The sequence below is a fragment of the Coccomyxa subellipsoidea genome, assembly GCF_000258705.1.
Source record: "Coccomyxa subellipsoidea C-169, whole genome shotgun sequence".
NCBI lineage: Eukaryota > Viridiplantae > Chlorophyta > Trebouxiophyceae > Coccomyxaceae > Coccomyxa > Coccomyxa subellipsoidea.
Window position 1 is genome coordinate 2524661 of NW_005178041.1, and position 22597 is coordinate 2547257.

Below are 22597 nucleotides of genomic sequence, written 5' to 3' on the forward strand. Positions count from 1 at the left end.
ATACATAAGCACTTTCCCCAATGACCCGCACGTGATATACCGCTGTGCGATTCCTCAGATGTTGTATTGAAAATCAAGGTGATGTACCCAGCAATTAACCGTTGGTCAAGGCCTTTAAATTCTGACTTCCAACTGCCGAATCGTCAGTGCATGATTGACTATGACCTTTTGCAATCTGATCCTGCCCATTGTTAGCTTGCTTCTGTGGTCAAGCACTTAGCCATAAGGAGACATCAATTTTAAGCTCTGAATTTTGGAACAGAGGACCTTGTGAAAATCAACGTGGGCCAGAAGAAGAAGCCATTGCACACTGTGTGAAACAACACTCTGGCAACCTAATTTACCTCATTTTGCTCAGGCGTGAGGGCGAAGATGGAGATGGGTCAAGTAGCACTCCAAATCAGGAGTCCTGTGCTAAGGAAGCAGGGCGGTGCCCGCCCTCTGGCTCTGTTCTCCTCCCTTGAGGTGCATTCCAGAAAGAAGCCCAGCTTGAGTAGACCGCCTTGCGCACGGTCTTTTTGGACGAGGATAGAGGCAGCCAGCTCTCTTGGCAGCACCTCCAGCATAGACTTCGAGGAGGATGAGCTGCTCGCCAGGACTCTGCCAGAGGCCTCAGACGACCCGGCGAGCACCTCCGGGCAGGGAGGACACAACGGGACAGCCGAAAGCGCCGCAGCAAGCAGCAGCTCAATGGAGGGTGCTCACAGCACAGCACCGCCACCACCTCGCTTACAGTACGGCGACGGTGCATGGAAGCTGCGCTTCCCGCTGTCGCGCTGGAAGCAGAAGAAGCCGGCCCGCCTGGTCAGGCAGGCAGTGCGGCTGCCGCCGCCGCCGGTGTTGCCCGGGACGCGGCAGCAGCCGAAAGCCGCGCCGCCGCCGCGGCCGGCGGTGACTCGCTCGCTTAGTCGCGCGCAGTCATCGTCCTTCAGGAAGGCGTCCGGCTGGGGCCCGCTGGCCTGGCTGCAGCAGCGGTTTGGGCAGGAGTCGACGACAGACTATGTGAGGATAGACTTCCGGGCAGCCTCCAAACAGATGGTCAACCCCTTCCAGCCGTCCTCGTGGCCCAAGCTGGATGTGGATGTGGGCACCTTCTGGGGCCTGCTCGTGCTCAGCCTCGCCTACGTGCACCACTCCACCACAGGGTCAGGCCACTGTATTAGCTTTATCATCCGCACGATGTTGACATACCCATGCAAGACTCTTCATGGAACCGGCGCTGCAAGGCTGAGGCTGTGTGCTGCCGCAGGTTCGCGCTGCCAGCGCTGCTGCCGCTGATCAGCCCCGACTTGCATCTATCAGACAGCGAGGGGGCTTTGCTCACAGTCGGATACACGGTGAGCGCCTTGGTTCCACTGTCACCATGTAAATCTCCTGCGGTCCTTTTCTTCCATCCTTCCCAGCCTTTTTCTTCTGGCAAGACTGATCGAGAGCCTGGGCTGCGCAGTTGCTGTATGCGCTGGCCCTCATCCCAGCAGGCTACCTGGCTGACAAAGCAGACAGGCCGCGCCTGCTGGCGGCCGGCCTCGCTCTCTGGAGCGTCCTCACCATGGCAGCCTCCAAGGTGATCAATTACAACTCCACACTCCTTGGAGACAAGAGCTTTGTCCAGGAACCACCTGCACTTGCAGGCCCTCAAGCAGAAGCACAATCTTTCAACTGAAGCCCCGTCAAGCACATTTGCGTGCTTTGAATGGCGCCAAGATGGATCCACTGCTGAATTGTGTGCTACGCGCGCCGCAGGTGACGACGTTCCAGGAGCTGCTGCTGCTGCGCGTGGGCTTTGCGGCGGCGCAAGCGACGCAGAACCCGATCTGCTTCTCGCTCATCCCGGAGCTGTTCCCGCGCGAGCGCACGACTGCGATGGCGGCCTACAACAGCGCCATCTACATGGGCCGCGCACTCTCCTTCGCCGCCGTCATCATCGCCGGCCAGCTTGGCGTCACCCACTCCACGACCGAATCCGTCGGCGTCCAGCTGGCGCGTAATCTCTTCCTTGCCGTAAAAATCTTATGGGACAATTTTCTTTTTCTCCTTCCAAGCACATGCCATCCTTGCTCATCAACTTACTGCTGTGGTGAAGGAGCCGTAAGCAGTTATCACATCCTTCTCTTGCACATCAATGTTGGGAGCGGGCTGGTTGTTTCCTATGTAATGCATCCTGCTGGGGCGATAGGCGGAGGAGAGGGCATTTTTTTACTATCTTGGAGGAGCAGGTGCTGATTGGTGACTGCACGTGTGCAGGTGCCATTGGATGCGGTGGACCTGTCGCATGTGAGCATCCTTTACACGCAGGGCGAGATGGCCGCCATCACACCCATCTACGACTACAATTTCCAGGTGCGCCTGCGCACCCGCCATTTCTTTGCATCCCCCAGCTTGACCCCTCGTTCCTGCATAGTCCTCACATAGTCACGCAGGGGGAGCGGCAATCACTGCCCTGTGTGGGGCAGTAAATGCTGTATGATGATCAGGGTGGTCTATCTATTTGGGACAGATTGCTGAGACCTTCAAGCAGCACACATGGCCCCCAAGCTACCCCCTGCCTGCCCAGTCCCTCACCACATCAGTGGGGACTCATTTTGGCACTCATTTTGCCACTCAATGCCACCTCGGGCTCGCCAGAAACGTCACCAATGGACATTGCCGAGAGGGGTGAAGCGGTCATTAAGCTGCTCCTCGTGCGCAGGTGGTGTTTACAAAGCTGGCGGAGTCGTCGTGGCGCACCCTGCTGTTCTGGCTGGGCCCCCCGGGGCTGGTGATAGCGGGACTGGCGCTTCTGACACTGGCGGAGCCGCGCAAGGCGCAGGGCAACCCGCTCGCCTCGCTGCTGGCATACTTCCGGCCGGCGCAGCTCGCGCAGCAGACCATCGAGGAACTCAGCGCGCAGCAGTACGCCAAGGTGGGCTTCGGGTCGCCTCTTGCATGCACAATATACAGCAGACTGAGACTGAGGTTGTACGGCAAGTCAACTTTGGGTCACGTTTGCACCGCGTAAAGCAGATTCTGCTGGGAACAAGTAACCTGGCAGAGGCGTGCTCTTCTTATGCATGTTTTGTGCTGTATTTTTCATTGCTAGAATGCACTGTCAGTGGATTCTGGTTGAGGGCTAGTGTATGGTCAGGAAATGCACTGTCAGAGGAGATTGATCCATGGCCGGTTGGGTGGGATGCGGATAAACATGATGTGAGTGGCATTAATCTATTCAAAGTCCTGAGGGGGGGTGTGCTGGCGCTTGCAGACGCTGACGGCGGCTCAGGCACGCGCAGAGCGGAAGGCGGCGATGCTGAAGAAGGCGGAGGAGGAGGAGAAGCGCAACAGTGACATGTGGGCCTCCGTGCGCAAACTCGTCAAGCTGCCCTCCTTCCAGGCGCGCGCCAAATCCCCTTGCAACAACTCTCTGAAATAGGTGGCTTCCATGAACCTGATAGTCTGCATGTCACAGCCATATCCCTACATTTAGTTGCATTTGTTTGCATTCAGTACACACTCAAACTAATCAAATTTGAATTGCTATTAGATTGTGCATGGTTGGGTGCTCTGTCTCCGAGCAGTCTGTCACTGCCAAATGATTTAAGGGTGTGACAGCGATGGGTATGGGGATCTTGTGCAGGCGGTGACGGCTGCGGCGGCGATGAACGACGTGGGCAGCTGGGCGCTGGTGAGTTTCCAGGCGACGTTCTATTCGCGCGTCTATGATTTGAGCCCGGACGTGTACGCGCCCGCGCTCGCCGCAGTGCTGCCCATCGGCGGCATCATCGGCGGCGTCACCGGCGGCCTTGCCGGCGACTGGCTCTCACGCCGCGGCGGCCGCCAGTGGCTCACTGCAGGTCCGCCCATGTCCCTAGCTCGCTGCTGATGGCATGTTTTGCTGGCAGTATACTGCCCCACTTGCCTGCTATGCGTATCTTTGGCACCGCACCTCCCTCCCCTGAACAGGTGTGACACACTCTTCCGGGACCGATGGCTCAGCGCATGTTTGCTCTCCCCCTGCCGGCTGCCGAGGGTATTTTTTTGCTAGCAATGTACCTTTTTCCCTGACAGGAGGATCTTGACATGTGACATGCTCTTCATATGCCCGTGATTCAGCGCTGCAGGCCGGCCCCGCTTGGTTGTACTGGAGACTCTCGGAACTCGCAGTTCTTGTCTGCTTCATACTTTTCGTGCGTTCAAAATCTTGAGGAGCATGTCTTGTTGAGGCTGCTATTGCAGTCTTCACGACGAAAAGGGCAAAAGTTCTTGCACATTCATGAGTTGTGCTTGGGGCGCAGGCGCGACGATCGCGGCGGCTCCGGTGCTGGTGGCCAACCTGATGGCGCCGGACTACCACCAGTCGCTGGCGGCGCTGCTGGTCGGCTTTGCGCTGAGCGAGATGTGGCGCGCGCCGGCCGCCATCATGATCCGCGACGTGTCCCCGCCCAACCTCGGCTCCACCGGCTCAGCCGTCCACCTCTGTGCCCGCAACCTCATCGGCGGCCTTGGGCCCCTCGGTAAACAGCCCCTCGCTTCCTCCCTGACCCCTTTTCACGCAATTGCATGCATGTAGCTCAATTAGCCAGGCACGTCTGTGCATCCCTGCATTGAATGTCATGTGAAGGATTGTCCCACCCAGAGGACCAGCTGGTGCTTAAGGGTCCAATGAATCACATATACTGCCATTAGAGTTGTGGTTTGAGGCTGAAGGATAGTACAGATTCTGAGCAAGGTTGTGGGGTGATTGCAGCGGTTGCGGGGCTGGAGGAGAAGGTGGGGCTGCAGCAGGCGCTGCTGATTGTGCCTATTATGTACCTGCTGTCCGGCATCGGCTTCTACTTTGCTGAGAAGATCGTCGCCTCTGAGAATGCGGAAGCGAAGGCCGCGGACCCCTTTGCTGCGCGCTAAAGGCACCAGCTTTGAGAGTGCCATCTGGAGCGCCGGAGTTTAGGCAGCTGCTAATAGAGTGAGGGTAGACGTAGGAATGGGGAGGCCTCAATGGGTGGCATGGAGGCAAGGCCTATCAGCCAGTCGTCCTTTCATGTTCCTTCTTTTGCCATGAGCCTACGTTGAAAGTGCATGGAGCATGCAGAGGAGTATGGGCTACACTTCAAGAACTGACAGTGATTATTGTAGGGTGAGCGAGTGTGAGCGATATGTAAACTGAAATTCTTTAATGGCCAAAGTCAGGAAGCCCTGGAGTGAGTAATATATGACAAATATCTTTCAGGAAGTTTTAGTTCGGTGTACCAGCGATTGTACAGGGGATTTACACACTGCCCTTCTTTCGGAAACTGACACGCCGTCATGAATGTACCATACTATGTAAAGAACAAAATGCAGAACCTCAAAATTAGACAGTCGCAATTTTCATCTCCTATTTGGAGCCCATGCAACCTACACCGATCAAATCTAGAGGCTTCTTGGACCTTGAATTCAACTGTCTGGAATAGATACAAGCTACTGGCTAAGATATATCTATAGATGTATCTATGGATGTATATACAGCGTCGCCCAAAAGCTTCCCCCGGGGACGATAACATGCAATGTACATCGCACTGAATGCAGGTCAGTGCTCCTTTATACAACCCGTAAGCCAAACACCTCAATTTTCGCAGCTATCCTCACCTAGCCACAGTGCTGAGCCACTGCCAGCCACACAAGAAGAAGTTATTCCGCCCTCTGCCCAGCTGCCTTGAACCCATCACCTGCCCGTCCAGTCATCCTTGGTGACCGTTCTGGGGGTGGCGAGGGTGGATGATGCGAGCGAGGCGCCCAGGGTGCGCTCCGGGTGACTCATGGCGCCCGGCAGCTCGTGCAGTGCGAGGCCGCCCTCCTGCCGCGTGATCATCCACGACGTGCACCACTTGAGGTTGGTCAGCATGTACTTCATCGCCTTGGTCCACCTCGTGTCCTGCACAGTCCCACATTCTCCCTTGTCCCCACACTTACTCCTCCATTTTCAGTCCAAGTGCACAATTGTGTCCCTGGCCATTCACATGTGGGACCATTCGAACCAAAGTGCAATCAGCAATACCACTGATTGGAGGATAATATATCCGCGCAAAAGCCAGGGTGCATTTTTTGCATGCATGATGTGAATGGGTGAGCAACAAAGCAGGGGACTCGTAAATGGACTTGACTTGAGTTGATTCAGACTCCCCTGTGCAAAGCGGGGACGAGAGCAAAGACATGGGGCGGGCCGCACCTTGTTGAAGGTGAGCTTGACGGTGAGGCCGCCGATGCGGTCGCCATCGATCGCGTACGGCAGCTCCAGCGGCGTGCGCCCGGGAATGGCCTCCGACGCGTCTCGCGCCCCCGCAAACTCCGCAAACTCCTGCCGCCCCGCCAGCCATTTCTTTGCTTAGTTGCTATTACACTTCCTCATACTATTGTCCTTCGAAGGAGGAAATCAACTCCTCTTATTCTCTTTGGCAGAGGACAGAACACGTCGCTTGTGAGCGGCCTCCAGATGCAGGGTGCCCCCACAGAAGCGAGTGAAGAGCTGAAAATTAAAAGAGAATGCAGGAGGCACCTTGAGGCAGGCGAGGTAGAGGCACACGGCGCGGTCAAAGTCGGCGCAGTATATCTTGCTGGCGGGGCCGAACAGGTCGTGGCTGCCCTTCTTGTCGCAGACGCGCGGGTAGCTGCCCATCGGCTGCAGCTGGCAGCTGGAAAACACCAGCTTGCATGCCTGCACCACCGCCACACGCGTATCAGAGATAAACCAGCATCAATAAAGCAAAGCGCGATGCTAAACCAACGCCACAGCAGCTCTGACGCCCATGCCTGGCAAGCCTTGAACCACCCCACAACACAAGAGGCAACTGCCAAGACACATACGGCATATGCGGTGATTGCTGCACCAGGGCTACAGGCATGCCATGCCCTTTGGCTCGTCCGACACTAGAAACGAGCATGCAAAAAGGAAGACATATGGAAGGGGCGTGCCTGCGCGAGGGTGTGCAGCAGGAGGACAGCCTGTCCCCAGGCGGCGTTGATCTCGTCCCACTCCACGGGCACCGCGCTGGTGCGGCCCAGGCGGAAGCCCGAGATGGTGGCAAAGGGGCCGTCGTGCCAAATGTGGAAAGCGTCATTGATCACGTTGGTGCGCCGCAGCCGGTCCAGGTGCGCGGACGTCCGGTCGATCTGTGGCGCAACAATCCGACTCAAACACCTAGCACTTGCCCATGTTTTGCCCAGTAGCAGCTTTCTGCAGTTCTGCAGTTCTGCACAAAGCTTCTTCAAATGAGCGCGTGACGGCCTAAAACTGCTCACGCCACATGCGCTTTACACAGCACAGGTGCCCGTGAAGCCGTCTCTGATTGTGCAGCAAGATCAGGAGCCCCACTTCGGCTGACAGCCATCAGCCAAGATCAAGACATTCTGCATGGGCCTCTTAAAAGCACAATCTGCTCCCCTCGCACTGACAATGAAGGCGCTCATGTTGGCAGAGGTGCCTCAAAAACCACCAGTACCGAGCCAGGTACTGCAGCCTCTACAGGTGGGCTCACAGGGCAATATTAATGGAGGCACCCTGTGATCCACTAGACCCTGACCCAATAAACTTCTTGGTAGGGCAGTGTGTAACATGACAGTCAAAGCAGGGCAGCACCTTGCGCAGGAGGACGTCGCGTTCATCGACGTGGGCGCGCAGCTGCAGCTGGAAGTCGTTGAAGTCGTGCCAGTAGCGCGCCTCCATCTCCCCCAGCTCCGCCGCGCGCCGTCGGGCCGCCTCCATCTCGCGCCGCGCCACCGCCAGCGCAGCCTCCGCCGACTCCGCCCGCAACGCCTCCGCGCGCTCACCCTCCTCCGCAGCCGCCATCTCTACCGCAAACTCCTGCGCGCATGCGGGTGGCTTGTTCGAGATTGGGTCCTCCAGTGAGGAAGCCCTCTTGCGTTGGCGTACTTCTGATCTTTGGCGGTGTCCACTTGAATGTGTCTTCTCAGTCTTGAGACTTTCTGTGATTTTGAGCGTGCACCATTGCGGCGAGCCGTCACGCGGCGGGCAGGGGCTACAAAATGGCGCACGAAAGCACAGGACTGCATGATTCCGAATGGGCCTGTGCCTCCAACAGAGGCAGCCGAGCTGCGTTCGGTGCTACGATTGGCAGCTAGGTGGTGAGCATGCGCAACAGCTGCAGACGCAGTGCTAAGCTGTTGCTGTACTATGAGAGTGGTGTCGAATGCAGTGCATGGACGCACTTTCTCTGAGAGCGGCTTGGCGTCCTCGACCGCCAGGTTCTGCAGGGCGGCCTCGTAGGCCTCACACTCGGCCTCCATCTCTGTCACGGCCGCGTCCATCTCCTCTCGTACCCGCGTCGCGCACTCCAGGCACAGCGGCTGATCCACCTGAGCCCAACATCAATCGCAGCACAATGACATTCGTGCCGTGCCTGGTATGCTTTCTTGGCCTTTGCGCATCAGCAATCCAGTCCTGATCCATTGAGGGATTGCACAGTGACCACCTTGCATCTGTGCTTTAGCAGAAACCAGAAACCTGAACCACATGTGTGCCTGAACAAGGAAGGGAGACACAGTTGTGTATGGTTCTTGAAGTGAGTGGCTAGGATGTGGTAAGTGCGGGGAGAGGCTCACTGCAGTCTCTCCCGATGCGATCTCGAAAGTGCGGGCCAGCTGCGCAAAGTGGTCGTCCAGCGCCTGCAAGGGGACGCCGTGGTTGGACGCGCGCAGGTGCCCCCCATGGCCCTGGTGCAGGACTGATGCGGAGCCCGCCAGCATCACAAAGGACTCGTCGAGATTGCGGCCTGCATGAAAAGATTTATGCACGCCTTGAGATGACGTTCTTGCCAATGTGATCATGAGTAGGAAGGCCTGACGATGACAAGGAGACAAAGCTTGCCTGGGTGAGGTTGGTGTGGGTCCTGTGCAGCCTGGCCCCGCTTGGACGCGTCAAGGAGCACAAAAGACTCATCCACTTTTGTACCGCCGAACAAGCTGCCATTCATCAACACCGATTGTTTGCCCGATGGCCCTGCCTGATCCAGAGTGTCCAGGTCTGTGATGTTCAACCGACATCTGCAGGACTGGCAGCAGAAGGCCTGCTCGCTGGGACCAGTCATATCTGGATAGTCACTCAGCGGTCGTTATGCCTCGTGAATCGATCAGGTGGCGAGTATGAGGCGTAAAGCCATCCCCACTGCCACAAGGCAGGTGTCTATTCACCGAGCATTCCCGCTTAAGAGCGGCAGGAATTACTGCAACTTATTTATCGCGTCAGAATGCGAACTCTAATTCTTGATCAAGGGAGAATTGACTGTCAAACAGACTTGTCAATACAAACCAATGTCGAGATACTTTCTCCAGCTATCCAAAGGGTCAGGTACATCAGCGTTGGCTCAAAGCGATAAACCAGAGATTGCATCCTTGTTGCGTTTCCGAGGCGATTAATGGCGGTAGTCTAGAACTGAAGAAGGTCTGTGCGTTTGTCGGCCACGCCCAAGAAAAACCATGCATGCGAGGATACGCGTTCCGAGACTTGCGGTCAATCTAGAAGGACACCATATCATCTCACTTCCTTCATCATTTCGAAGGTTCATTTATATTGACACTTAATCACCTGAAGTCATGAGCAACGTCTTTGTTTATGGCACCTTGATGTCAGAAGAAGTGGTGGCAGCTCTGATCAGAAGAGCACCGAGGCAGCAACCTGGTAGGATACACATTAAGATATGAGTAAAATCAAGAAACGAAGCCCTCTAGACAAGGCCTGAGTTGTGTGCCTTTCTCGCAGCTAAAATCAGAGGGTACAGGAGGCATCGCATCAAGGGTTTCATTTTTCCAGCGATAGTTCCTGCAGAAGAATCTGACGAAGTCAACGGCCTAGTAAGTATATGATCAAATGGTTGCATCAGGCAGTTCTGCCTCCTTCTGCAGGTGAGCTCATTAATAAAGGCAATTGTGATCTGATGTTTCTTGTGTGCCCCCGCAGGTACTCTATGGCTTGAATTGTGAGGAAATGGAGGTTTTTGACGGTACATTCGTCGCCCATGCAGTGATAATAGTCATGTCCAGTATTGAATAACGCGTTTGGTATGCCTACAAGCATCTTGAAGTGTCCTGTATCTGAAGAGTTTGAGGGCGAAGAGTACTACAAGACAGATGCAACGCCGATCTTGGCTGATGGCAGTCAGGTGGACGCCAGTGTGTACGTGTGGCAGGACAGTGCCAGGTGATCTCAAATCTTCCTGGTAGTACTTGTGTGCAAGAATAGTGAAAGTCCAGGCCTTCCTCTGAGACGGATGGGATTTATGCAGGCACCTCCTCTATGGCAAATGGGACTATCAAGAATGGAGAAGGAAGCATCTGGAAAACTACGTGAAGATGTGCACCATATTTAAGGAGGAACTGGAGCTGACAAACACCTCAAACAATAGGCCATACAACCATCCGGAGCCCGTTGAGAGCACATGATGAGAATTGCAGCGCGCTTTATGGCCGATAGCTGCTTAGATGTCTCTGTTGGTATTTGAGAATAGGTGACAGACCCATTGTCTGTTCGTTAAGCTCTTCTGATACAACACAGGCAATAAACCTGGCAATGTCCAACATTGAATGACTCTTTGTTATCAGCGCTGCTAGCTGCACCGGTGCCAATTTTTGTTACACAACTTCTTTCAAGAGCAGGGCGCTGGGGTATTATCATGTAGTGTGTACAGCTTCAATAGGCTGGCCAGTGGTGTGATGTACGAACATCAGCGTCATGCTCAACTTGAAAGCGTTTTAACAGCTCTTCTATTATACATTGTGCTATGCCAGGCTCAAGCTGCACATATGTCTAGTAATGCTCGACCTTCTTATAAATCTAATTCAGCAACAAATACAGCAATATTACAGCTTTGAGGCCATCTCAGCATGGCACTGTGATGTGGTCGTTACAGCTCTGTGTTTGGGTTTGCCCTGAAGCGTGGGGCTGCTGTGTACCCAACAGCTCGGGTCAGCCTGATGAACAGGACCACACCAGCAAAGGACAAGCAGACGCCAAGTATGATGAAGCACGTCAGCCAAAAGCTCCTTTTGCCCCTACAGAACAGGCCAAGCTCGTCAAACGATTTGGTATAGGACATAAAGCTATCGTGTGATAGTTCCAGACATCTATTGTCCATGGTCAGCTCTAGATGCCAAGCTTGAAGTTTGAGCAACACACACAAGGTATTAAATTATATCACTAATTGTGAAGCATGTCTGGCAATCTACAAAGAGTAAAGAAAGCTGACCTTGTGTGCTCCTCCTTTGCCCGTTTCACGCTCTTCTGCGCTGAAGCCAGATTCCTTTCTATGCTCTCATCGGTCTCTTCCAGCAATACGCCTCGCTGTGTGACAGACTGCTGCATGGCCTGTGCATTGCGCTTCAGCCCAGCTGCCAACTCCACCATCTCATCCGTTAGATCATCCTGCAATTTGCAAAGCATGCATCTTGAGCACCTGCCAGAGAGAGAATAATGATGCAGCAGAGCTCGCAGTCATGCAAAGGAAAGTGATGCCTTGAGAAACTTTAACAGGCAATCTTGCAGGAAAACACCTGCAAATTCTGCTGCCGATCAATGACTTCCTTTGTGTCCGAGGTCAAGTTTCCCAGGGCTGGCCGCTGATTGAGTGCAGCCCTCTCCTTGACCCCCTCAGACTGCGGCGCTTGTGCAGCTGATCCATGCTCCCCAGCAACAGCACCTGCTCAAAGTATTGAGATCTCCAATCAGTTCCACCACTTCCCTTGCCTTGCAAGGCGCCATAAACTCTTGAAAATGGAATGGAGCAGACCTCCTGCAGGACTATTGCTATTGCCCTCCTTCATTCCTGAGGGAGGGGTGGCCTTCGTGCCACTGGCAGGGGGTCTGCAGTATGAGGGCAGCTTGGCAGGACCAAGTTGCCTCGAAATATTATCCACATGCTGCTCATACTGGTCAAGAAGATCGCTGGGTATCCTGCAAAAGAAACACCAAGTTCAAGCGTACAGAGGAACTACAAAAACTTCACAGATGTTCCAAGAAGTTTACATCTAGTTTACTGTCGGAAATCGCGCCAAGGAAAGTGCACTTGTACCTTTTGGCGCCTGCTGATCTGAGGTCTGCGAGCTGTTCTTGGAGGGTTTCCACGTACTGCATATGGTCAAAGTATACATTTCAAATATTTCAAATTGTGCAAAGATATTTTCAGGAACACAGGTGGACAAAAGAAATGATCTAAAAGCAGTTTTAATGTGCTTACATGGTGAAATACGGGACTCGATCGCCAATCTTGGAAGTCTTCTCTCCCCTTATTGTCTCCTTCAATAATCTCTTCGCAGCTCTTAAGAAGTCTCCTGAAGCTTACTTCCAGAAACAAACCAGATGTTGGACTTGGCAGTGAGAGCATTCGTTCAAGATCTATCGTCCAGAGCTTTACAAGTTGCTATTATGTGTTAGTAGGAGGACATTCAAAGTTCTTGTGTCAAATACGCTTCTGAAAGGCGTCTCATCTGAAATGACGACTTGCTGGGCATGTAGCGTAGCTTGCCAAGTCGGGCGAGGTGATGTGTCCTCATGCAAGCGACTATTGGGACTATAGTGGGAAGTTCAGGGTGAAATGCGCATCATGGATCAGGAGCAGAGAGTTCCCTCTTGGAGTGCTTGAGAACTTCAAGCTTATCCTGGTGAGAGGGTGTCGTCATTGAATTTGTATGCATGCCATGCGTGTGTGCTGCAGCTGCTCAGTGAGCAATTGCAATCATGATCAGCCCAGTGCCGCCCCAGTCACTGTGGGCCTGCCACGCCATGCCACTGGCTGCTGGCCAGTCCATGGTTATGGTCTCAGAACTTTTCTTCAGAAGGGCCAGCATAATCTAATCAGACACAGATCCATTTGCTTCATCACATGCCTGTCACTTTGATATATATACAAGCCTTTCTGTCACTCGCTCTTTCATACTTATAGACTTGTACAATTTACATGTACCATATCTGCCTATGGAACAGACAACATTCTCAAGAAAGCAAGCTGCCATAATCCAGCAACATGCTTCATTAGAGCAGTCAATGTAAGTACACGAGTGTCCAACAACGAAGATTAAATAATATCAGTGTGGAAACCCACATGCATTGCTGTTCTTAGAGGACATTGACGGGCTGCAAGGACTGAGTCGTGCATACCCTGGTATTGCACAGACCCGGCCTGATCAACTTTTTTCTGAAGCTCACCCAGGCTGACAACGTTGCAACGTTATGGGTGCAGCTGCAGCTCTCATGGCCTCATCTGCTGGCCTGGCGACCTGCGCAGCCATGTGGGCCAGCGGATGGCGCTGCTGGCCGGCCGAGGCTGCACCGGCTGAGCAGAAGGGCCAGGTCTGTGCGCTGATTGCTATTCAGGGTCTAGCAAACCCCGCACCTCTGTCTTTTGCCGCCTGTAGTGCTTTGCCTGCATGGCACCACACATGATGGTTCCTTCAACCACACGCTCACCATCAGAGACCTGTCGGCCTCAAAACTTGCTAGATACAACAGCAACAACAGAACAATATGCTTTGCCCAATCACAGAAAAGGGTGGTGATCTTGCACAATTCACAGCCGGCTGGCCAGGTGCTGCGCAGCGCCTGCAGGCTCACCTGGCAGAAGATGAGGACGTCCAGGGAGACAGTGCCGAGGCTGCCGAGGATCCAGGGGGTGGACGCGCGCAGGTCGGCCCATGTGTAGGTGCGCAACAGAATGCCGCTGCCGTAGGTGACATTGGCCGCTATCGCGCACCCAAACATGGCCAGGCTCAGCCCCTCCGCGCTGTGCCGCCGCCAATTGCGCACGATCTGTGAAACTCGGGATCCCAGGTAGAAGCCCGACGAGGCATACCCCAGCACCTGCCCAAACGTCCTGCAGCCAGCGGCATGCACCCCATCAGCTATGTGCCCTCACGACACCAAAAATAATGGGACCACTCCCCACATGAAATGGCATCTTTCAACCGGCTAGCAGAGCCTCCTTGGGTGTGACAAGGGCAGTGTCTGGCTCATCTTCAAAGCGAAGTACTCTATAATCTGGTTCATAAGAGGGTAAATATCGACAGAGATTCACACCTGGCCCACTCAGGCATTTGGCCGCCCTTCCAGAACGTGGCCACAAAACTCGGCTCCCACAGGAGCTGCCGGCTGCCAGCGCCGCTATCGCGTTGCTGCCAGGTGAGGGGCTGCCCCCGGTCGACGCCCCAGGCCGAGCCCTGCCACTGCAGCATCATCATGAAGCAGCAGCACGCCAGCAGCCGCACCTTCTGCTGCTGCCCGGCCAACAGCGGCTCCTGCTGCTCTGCCACTGCAGAGCTGCCACCCGCCTCTGGCTGCCCCACCGCCACTATTGTGATTTGACCATCCTGCGCCCATGTGAACGCTGTCATGATGATCCCCTTCATCATATTAACAGACGCATTGAGACAGCGCCTAGTACAGATAAACAGGGCAATTACAACCTGGTAATCTGCACAAGTCAAGACCATATGGTTGCAGCTTGAGAGACAAGGCCAGAGAGGACTCACATGCGTGTGATGCATGTGCCTGGAATGCCTCTGGCGCAGGCTCTTGCGCATGGCTCTCAGCCTCTGCCGCCGCCTCTGCAGCGTGGTGTAGTAGATGTATTGCACAACAAGCACCACATCGGCGCAGACAAAATACCTGCGCATCAATGACACGTTGGTGAAGACTGCAATCAAATGATATTGACGATGACAGCCGATGACAGGACCAGTCAGAGGAGGAGGGGAGGGGCCTGCTTACATGGCTGTATACACTTGTGTAGCCAGCTGACTGCCAGTCAGCAAGCACCCTAAAAGATTACAAGTGTCCCCCTGCAAAGCACCAGGTTCAGTTGCGCTGCATAGCTACTATTTGGAACTCTGGCGACTATCTTGATTTAGAGACGGGCGCGCACCAGTAACCATTCCGCTAGGAACCAGGGACTGAGCGCCTCGGCGCTTTTATTCCGATAATTGCTGATTATCTGCGGCAACTGGGCGACCAGCCAACATGCAATGGACGACATGCCCAAAATGAAACCTGCAAGGTCCCGATAGCTGCAGACAGCACACAGGAGCTTCTCAGCTTGATCCCATGCTGCTCTGTTCATTGTAATCCGAGATCTCGACACTTCTAAGTGTTGAGTCCAGGAGTCAGAGAATGCCACGCTGTATTAGACGTCCCATGCTCACCAGCAAAGACAAGCATCCAGGATATACAAGCTTCAGCAAGTGCTAAAAATTAACCCATTATAAATATCAACGCACGAGTTGCAAGTACCAGTACACTTGAGGATCATGTTGGTCTGAAAGGACCATGCTGACATAGCAACTAAGGTGTTCAATCACACCGAGGGCGCCGCACCTGTACACACAGTCCCTAAAATAGACCTCGATCCAATCGTACGCTCCATCCTTACACAAGCCCATAGTGATTGCGGCCAGTTCTTGATCAGATCATCAATTATTGTAGGTAGCAACAACAACAAGAACAGGTGCGACAGAAGTTTCGTGTTGAGCAATAGCTCACTGCGGGATGGAGCCCCCGTGTTTGCATCAACTTCATCCCACAGCTACTTGGATGACCACTATGAAATATATTGAACGCTTGAGTAGCAGCTTCTATCTTGACCTCTTCGGAAAGCAAGAGTCCATCATGTGGACCCATGTGATTGAATGAAATTGACCGTCCAATGAATGATTTTTGTTTTCGCCAAGATCAGCCAGCCAGATCACCAGATATATCAGAGAATTGCCTGTTTTTACGGACTCATTCCAGAAATCTCATGCCATGGCATGCAAGGGTCAATGATGCACACCACCAACATATCACAGCACTGCAATCTGTGTCAGTGCCTCATCATGTTTGGGAGCCTTCATGCTTGCCAGGTCGCAGATGAAATTGCACACGACCTCAGCTTGCGCCAGCAAGCCAATGCCGGCTGAATGCTTCACGCATGAGCAGCCTTGGACCCGGTGGTACAGGTTTTCAATTGTCATGCAGAGCTGCAATGGCACGCACAGAGTACTATTGGAGTCTTTTGACCGCTCGAGCAACTTGCATTGCTCATGCCAGATCAACTGCAGGACTGGGAACTTCCTTTGCTTGAAGCTTTGTTCAAAGAACTTGGCAAGTAAGTCCAGACAGAAAAGGAAGGGGCCTCGGCCTAGTGGTTTATAGACGAGCTGCAGATCACTGACAGGATGATAAATTATATTGGGATGCCGATGGACGGGAGTGACATGCACCTGGCCATGCTCCGATGTCTTCTGTGTCGCAGCAGCCAAGATAGCGTCTTTGCCATTCTCGAGAGCCAGTATCTCTTGGGACACAAGGTCAATATCTCTCCTCGTTCCTTGCACTATGTTGTTCAGTGCCAACACCTTCAAGGCTTTCGCTTTGCAAACCCCTTGCAGCTCTGCTCTGCAACTCACACAAATATCAGTTGCATGTTATTTCAAATTGTCAACGATCTCAGATATTTTTCAAACCAGGAGATAATGCTTCCACCCCAGATGTCCTCTGTACGTGTGAGAAGGCAAGAGAAGTGTCCGATTGAGTAGAAGCTTTCAGTGCCCACCTCTTCTGCTCTGCAAGATCGCTGACTCTCTGTTGCTGCTCCATAAGGTCGCTGTTTGTGGCTTGGAGGGTTGCATGCCGGGACATGATATCCTCTATCTCATGAAACTCCTCCGTCGTGTCTAGGATGCTCTCTAGATACTCCTCATACCTGGTCAGCAAATCTGCATGTCAGGCATATATAATCAGGCCTTGGCCTCGTGTATCACTAATGAATATCCAGCATATTGTAAGACCTTGCAGCCTACAAATTCGAATTTGTAAATTGTCTGGCCGATGCGATACGCTTCTTCAATTTGAAAGGCAGGGCTGCCGACCTCAGGTAGCGTTTGAGTGCCTCCCTCGTCTTCTCTGTCAGCAGCTTCACATTGTTGAGGCTGCCTTGCTGCACTAGGAACACCACTGTAAAGTTAACAGCGCTGCAGCGCTTCCCTGGAAAAATGGCCCCTCATCCATCTGTGAAGACAGCATTGCTCGCAAGTATGCGGATGTTGGGAACAATCCTGGGGCACAGAGAAGAGGAGCACGCACCACTTGTTCTATCTCAAGCTCTTTGCTCTCCTTCATTTTCCTCTCATCCGCCACCTTCTTGATTGCTCGCACCCGTTTTGCTTCATTGTCTTGCAAGAACTTGCTGAAGCGTATCATGGAATCCTGGAGCTCCAAATCCCTGCTTTTGAGGCTCTCCTCCCGCCTCCTAAATTCCTCTTCCTGGACAGTACACTCAGCACCTTGCTATTCTTGACAGAGTAGACCTCTGAGAGATGAAGTATTGCAGTGTTGTATGATGGAGGACTGCCCTTGCCATATCGGAAATTGATTGGATGGTGTCAAGATAGCGTACCTTTCGTGCAAATTCCTGCTTTTGTTTCTCCAGAGCTTCCTGAATCTCAAAGGTCTCGCGCCGTTTCTCGAGCAGGCGTGTTGCGGGTGACACATGACTGGGTAAGAGGGAGCTCGATGGCAACCTGTCGCACGATAAATTAAATCTGTCATACCAGAACAGCGCACAAAACTTTCACATTTGCCAATTGTGAACAAAAACAACCAGAAGCAAGCACACCTCTCACGTGGGGCATGCTGCATTAACTGGATCGACTCCATCTGCTTGCAAGAGAGCAGGTCAACAGTTGCAACACAAAGATATCGTAAGAGAAATCGAGATCTTTTTATGGGATATGTTTTCAATCTGTAGCTTTGGAGATCGCCTTGTCAAGACAGATCTAATTTTAGCCAAATTCTTGGAAGCGCCGTCGAACCAGGATAGTGAATGGAGGTGGAAGCTGAAAAAATTCAGGTTAGGTACCAGCACGCTAATATTACTGCTCTAGATTCCACCTATCTTCTGAACTTACCAGATATGGATAAAGACTTAAAAAGGGCCGCCTGTATGCATGTCAGGTAGGTGCAGCTGTTTATAAATGGCCATAGGTCCAGGGAGTCATGATAGTGTGTGCACAGCTGTGGTTAAAGACTTGCGCTGTATGGTGACGAAGTGACAACACTATGATGTCCAGGCACAGCAGCTCACTGTCGTGTGTTGGAGTTGGCCTCGGCAAGCCTTGACCAGTTTATGCACATTTTAGATTACATCGGACATCAAACTTACATCATAAATCTCAGAACCAATGATCTAGTAGGAGTGTCAGCACCCCACAAGGCCAACTTCACTTTGCCCCAGCCTATTCAAAGCCTGCATGTCCTCGTCTGTGAGGGAGATCTCTGCTTGGGCATGAATGCTGGCAGACTGCCGTGCCAGCTCGCAGAAGAGACCCACGTTCTCCTCGGGAGTTCCCTGAGCCACTCCATGCCCTACGTTCAGGATGTGCTTCCTGGGGCCCGCGGCGTGCAGCACCTTGGTCACCTCTCTCCGCAGAACGTCCTGCAAGCACAGGAGGTGTTCAATAAATACTTCACCATCTGTAGCCATGCCATGTCCCGATGAGGTTTACGCACACCCTAACAGACCAGGCAGCTGTGACCCTTGCTTGGCCAAAAGGAGAATCACGCTGCTCAGCAGGCAACAGCAGCTGTGCCAGCCTTTTGCCCCACATTTGCCCCCTTAGATGCCAGCACTGGCTCAGAAGGCAACAGCAGCCATGACAGCCTTTTGCCCCACAGAGGTGTGCACATACTGCTCAGCAGGCAGCAACAGCACGCTAGGGCGACCACGGACGGGGCAGCACCTTGTAAAAGATACTACTTTACTGCTAAAATGCTCAGATCATGCTTGAACAGTAATTTGCTTCAGCACACACCTGTGGAGCAAACAGCAGCATGGGGTCCATGTTGCCCTGCAGCACACGCCCTGCGCCCAGCTGCCGGCGCGCGTCGGCCATGTCTGTGTGCCAGTCCAGGCCAATCACATCCGCGCTGCACTGCGCCACCTTGTCCAGCTTCCCCGTGCCTGCACAGCGCCGCGGCACAAATCTTGCTTTTTCCGCAATGGCGCCTCACAACACAGGCAGCCCCATCCTGAACCATTAATTTGAGTGCCATTTGTGTCGTCCTGGCCTGTGATTCACTTACTTCCAACCTCATCCTTCCTTTCTTCGTTTGAGCATCAACTCTGCAGGTGCTATTGGGAGCTTATTCCTTCAAACATGCAGACAAGATCCCCAGTGCCAGGGTGCTCTCACAACAGCAGCGCTGTGGTGTGTGCCTGCCTGGCTATCATATTGGGGAAGGCAGCAGCCAGAGAACACACCTCCATTGGCGTGGAAGATGAGGGGTGTGTCCGGCCGCTGGGCGCGCACACCATCGATCACGCGCTGCGCATAGGGCAGGCTGAACTCTGCAAACTGCGCTGGCGACAGCAGGCCTGCCCAGGAGTCAAATAGTTGCACCACCTGCCGCCATGCAGCAACCATGTCTCTGTCAGCAATCGTGCTTTCCTGCCTTGCGGAGTTGAGTCAGCCATGTGTCGGGCATCCAGTAAGCAACTGCGTCGACAAATAGGTGACAGGCATTTCAGTGCATCCTAACTTCCGCTAAGTTGGCCATGGGTTGAGTCGCACCTGTGCCCCGCTGTCAATCTGATGGCAGACATAGACTATGAGGGCCTCAGTCAGGTGGTCCAGAAGCGCGTGCAGCACAGCAGGCTGCGCTGTCATGATCTTCTTCGTGGCCATGCACTGCCTGCAGCACACAACAGAACACCTCTTTATGATCTAAATCCCCCATTTTCCCATTGAGTATTGAAAAGCTACATCTTTGTCACGCTGGACCTGGGTGTAGCTCATTGATGCTACACCACACGGGCTTTGATCAAATTGAGGTGAGGTGCAGGCGCACTTTTGGAAGGTGCCCTCCATGGAGTAGGCTGCCAGGGTCCAAGGGGCGCCGACAAAGCCGAGCACTGTGGAGGCATTGCCCACCTCCGAGCGCAGGTTTGTGAGGATCTGCCTGATGAAGGGCAGGCTGCTGTCTGGGTCCTCCATCGGCCGCAGCGCCCTCACTTGCTCCATGCTGCACCAGCAGAGCCCAGCTCTCACACACTCAGCGGCCAAACCTTGTCGGTGCTTGAAATTTGGCAGGATCTCTGTTGGCTTGAACCATCAGTGCAGTGGGCTCCCTTGCACAATGCTGTCATGCTGCCAGGCATGACACTGTCTCTTCATGAATGGGAAGAAGGCACACGTTCTGATGGGAATGGAGATGGCTGGTCCCTTGCCCCTCACAATGTCGAATTCTATGCCCAGCACAGGGAGTGGGGTCAGGATGTCGCTGAACATGATGACCCCGTCTGGCTGGAAAGCCCTCCAGGGCTGCAGCGATAGCTCTGTGGCTATCTCTGCGTTCTCAGACCTTTCCCTGAAGGGCAAGCGGTCTGAGTACCTGCGTGAGCAGAGCACATCTAGATGCCTGAAAATCGGATCAAGGTGCTTCTCATCCACAGATTTTTGGACGTTCAGTGCCGCTGTATAGGAGGATTTGGATCTTACTTCCTAAATTCCGCCATGTATCTGCCTGCTTGCCTCATCAGCCAGACAGGTGTCCTTTCTGCATCTGCTCGGACATCAAAAGGAGGTGGATATTTGCTCAAATGACCAAAATGCCTACTAGGATGAAGAAATTCAAACAGTGCTCCATAAATGAGCATCATTCGGCGCACCTTCTCCCCTAGCCACCCTTAGTAGCAAAGGATCCTCTGCCGAACAACGCACGATGTTGTGGGCGTTCAGACGTCTTGATGTGTGGCAACATGACGGTCTTCTCGTCGTAAATGTGCTTGTTATGCCCTGAAACTGGGCATGCAACTGTGTCTGCATTGTGCAATTGCGTCTTACGCAATATAAAAAGTTAGGAATTCAAAATCAAGGGGTACTTTTCATCGATATTCCAAACTTCGGAGAAATGAAATGTTAGTATCTTGTTGAATTTGGATCATGAAGAAAGAGCTTGAATTTTGAAGAGAAAGCGACACAGCAAATCTTATCTCGGACCAAGTTTCGCCTTGTCCACGTGATTTCGCCCGAAAGGAAGAAGTTGAATTGCCTGATTCTATCTAGTTGATTGTCAAAGACATGAACAATTATTTGTCTGTGACTGAACATTAATCCAGCACTGTCAGTTGCCATGCTCTTGGCCTTCGCTGCCGCGCGCTTTTGAGCCACAGACGGCATTCAATGCAAAATTCTGCCCGTTCCGGTATACCGGAGCCTTCCCGGCCCGGGAGTGAGTTCCTGGGGACTCCTACCTCAGGTAGGCTGTCAGACAGCCATGCATGGTTTGCGCAGAGTGCGCTGCATGCTGTGGACACTCATAGCAGGCGCATACATCCGCTGCTACGCAAACGCCTCGGGCTGCTTTGTGAGCTCAAGAAAACTTGGCCTCCTGATTTGCTTTTGGTACCCCAGAGAGCAAAAGTACCTAAGAGCAGTATTTTGGTTACACTTGCCCGAGTATTGATCCAAGAAAAAGGTTATAACACTGGTGACAGGCCCAAGCAAGGCTCATATTCTGGAGGCTTCTTGTAAGAGTGTTACCGGTCCTCAATTCATGTAAGAGCATCCTCATCCTACCACACAATCCTGTATCATCGGCGCCCCTTATGAGGGTCACTTCTGGTAGTAAAGCAAAATGTCTTCTGGGGATTTTTTCTCGTTCAAATACGAATTAAAATATGACACGCAATGTCTAATTATCCCATTATTCTGTAATGAAATAAAAAACTTGCTGTTCTGGCAGCTGCCTCAGTTGAAGCAGGAGTAGGCTTTGGACATCATACAAGCCACTATCTACAAAAGAAAAAAATCATACTAGGTGCTGACGCCTCGATCGCAGAAAGTGCAGGTCATCAAGTCCTAATATTGCAGATGCTGGGTTTGCTGCCTTGCAATTGTGTAGTTCAGAAAATGGCTGCATACATCTAGATATATTCCGAGCAGAGTCTGCCCTGACACCCCAGGCAAAGCTAGCTGCATACAACAAGCTGAAGGGAAAAGCTTTGGCACATGGTCCATGTGCCAATGCGTCACATGTTCCTCCATCATATCTGGTCAAATGTGACCCACAACTTCAGCTATGCAAGTCACTGGACGGACTGATGCGAAATGATAAAGGAGGGGAATCGTGAGCTAAGTACAGTGTCAAAGGTACCAGCACAGATTTCTTAGTGGCTATATGCGCGACTCCTCTAGACCAGGACTTCACTGGACACGACCTTCTCTGTTCTACAGCCCACAGCTCTGCGACCAATCAGCCCAGGCAAGACATCTCTGTGCCCCAAGGGCAACCCATTCCATCTCTGACCCCACTGTGTCTATCTGAACAGACCTGTTGACTTGGCAGCATTCGCCAGACTACTCTGACTACACCGACTGTGGCAGGCAGACACCCTACTGGCTTGACAACACGTGACTTTCATTCTCTCTCGCTTGGTCCTCCATTGTTGTAGCATCTGATGGACCCTATGCAAGCAGCAGCCCCGGATGCCTCCGGGCCTCAGCTGCATTCAGGGTCCTTGCACATTCCATCTGATCTGGCGCAGGAAGATTGCCTCTAATCTTGGCTGACACTGACCAGATCTCCTAACACAATCGTCTGCAGATTACC

At 53.0% G+C, this 22597-nt stretch overlaps 6 protein-coding genes across 6 annotated transcripts; 2 read left to right on the forward strand and 4 right to left on the reverse strand.

Annotated features, from left to right (window-relative positions):
- Positions 1–372: 372 nt before the first annotated feature.
- COCSUDRAFT_39752 (MFS general substrate transporter) lies at positions 373–4881 on the forward strand (the record flags this gene model as incomplete). The annotated part of the gene is made up of 10 exons (XM_005651235.1): positions 373–1145; positions 1250–1337; positions 1448–1564; positions 1744–2001; positions 2245–2340; positions 2690–2902; positions 3242–3337; positions 3614–3830; positions 4272–4490; positions 4724–4881. The coding sequence occupies 10 exons, from the start codon at positions 373–375 to the stop codon at positions 4879–4881; spliced, it is 2235 nt and encodes a 744-aa protein (XP_005651292.1).
- Positions 4882–5677: 796 nt separating this feature from the next.
- Positions 5678–9056, reverse strand: COCSUDRAFT_59264 (APG6-domain-containing protein; the record flags this gene model as incomplete). Its single annotated transcript, XM_005651236.1, has 8 exons — positions 5678–5887; positions 6182–6310; positions 6509–6667; positions 6952–7122; positions 7589–7813; positions 8179–8325; positions 8572–8741; positions 8921–9056. 8 exons carry the CDS (start codon positions 9054–9056, stop codon positions 5678–5680), a joined length of 1347 nt encoding a protein of 448 aa, XP_005651293.1.
- Positions 9057–9518: 462 nt separating this feature from the next.
- On the forward strand, positions 9519–10732 carry COCSUDRAFT_52445 (AIG2-like protein). The gene is made up of 5 exons (XM_005651237.1): positions 9519–9646; positions 9728–9819; positions 9926–9968; positions 10066–10165; positions 10251–10732. Exons 1-5 carry the CDS (start codon positions 9562–9564, stop codon positions 10405–10407), a joined length of 477 nt encoding a protein of 158 aa, XP_005651294.1. The 5' UTR covers positions 9519–9561; the 3' UTR covers positions 10408–10732.
- A 136-nt stretch (positions 10733–10868) lies between these two features.
- COCSUDRAFT_83583 (hypothetical protein) lies at positions 10869–12094 on the reverse strand (the record flags this gene model as incomplete). Its single annotated transcript, XM_005651511.1, has 5 exons — positions 10869–10935; positions 11211–11386; positions 11515–11660; positions 11751–11914; positions 12033–12094. 5 exons carry the CDS (start codon positions 12092–12094, stop codon positions 10869–10871), a joined length of 615 nt encoding a protein of 204 aa, XP_005651568.1.
- Positions 12095–12898: 804 nt separating this feature from the next.
- COCSUDRAFT_32261 (hypothetical protein) lies at positions 12899–14058 on the reverse strand (the record flags this gene model as incomplete). Its single annotated transcript, XM_005651238.1, has 3 exons — positions 14033–14058; positions 13571–13829; positions 12899–13382 (listed from the first exon to the last, which is right to left on the reverse strand). Coding segments are annotated over exons 1-3 (329 nt in total), but the record flags the coding sequence as incomplete, so codon positions are not given.
- Positions 14059–18185: 4127 nt separating this feature from the next.
- On the reverse strand, positions 18186–20811 carry COCSUDRAFT_12409 (Uroporphyrinogen decarboxylase; the record flags this gene model as incomplete). The annotated part of the gene is made up of 8 exons (XM_005651239.1): positions 18186–18422; positions 18799–18947; positions 19248–19389; positions 19558–19678; positions 19835–20008; positions 20180–20377; positions 20485–20548; positions 20655–20811. 8 exons carry the CDS (start codon positions 20809–20811, stop codon positions 18186–18188), a joined length of 1242 nt encoding a protein of 413 aa, XP_005651296.1.
- Between the last annotated feature and the right edge of the window lie 1786 nt (positions 20812–22597).

What these genes read in the sequence shown, in the direction of transcription:
- COCSUDRAFT_52445 (XM_005651237.1), top strand. Translation starts at nt 9,562, where the DNA reads ATGAGCAACGTCTTTGTTTATGGCACCTTGATGTCAGAAGAAGTGGTG. An exon ending in GGAAATGGAGGTTTTTGACG is followed by an intron (nt 9,969 to 10,065) that starts GTACATTCGTCG and finishes CTGTATCTGAAG; the next exon opens with AGTTTGAGGGCGAAGAGTAC. An exon ending in GTGTGGCAGGACAGTGCCAG is followed by an intron (nt 10,166 to 10,250) that starts GTGATCTCAAAT and finishes GGATTTATGCAG; the next exon opens with GCACCTCCTCTATGGCAAAT.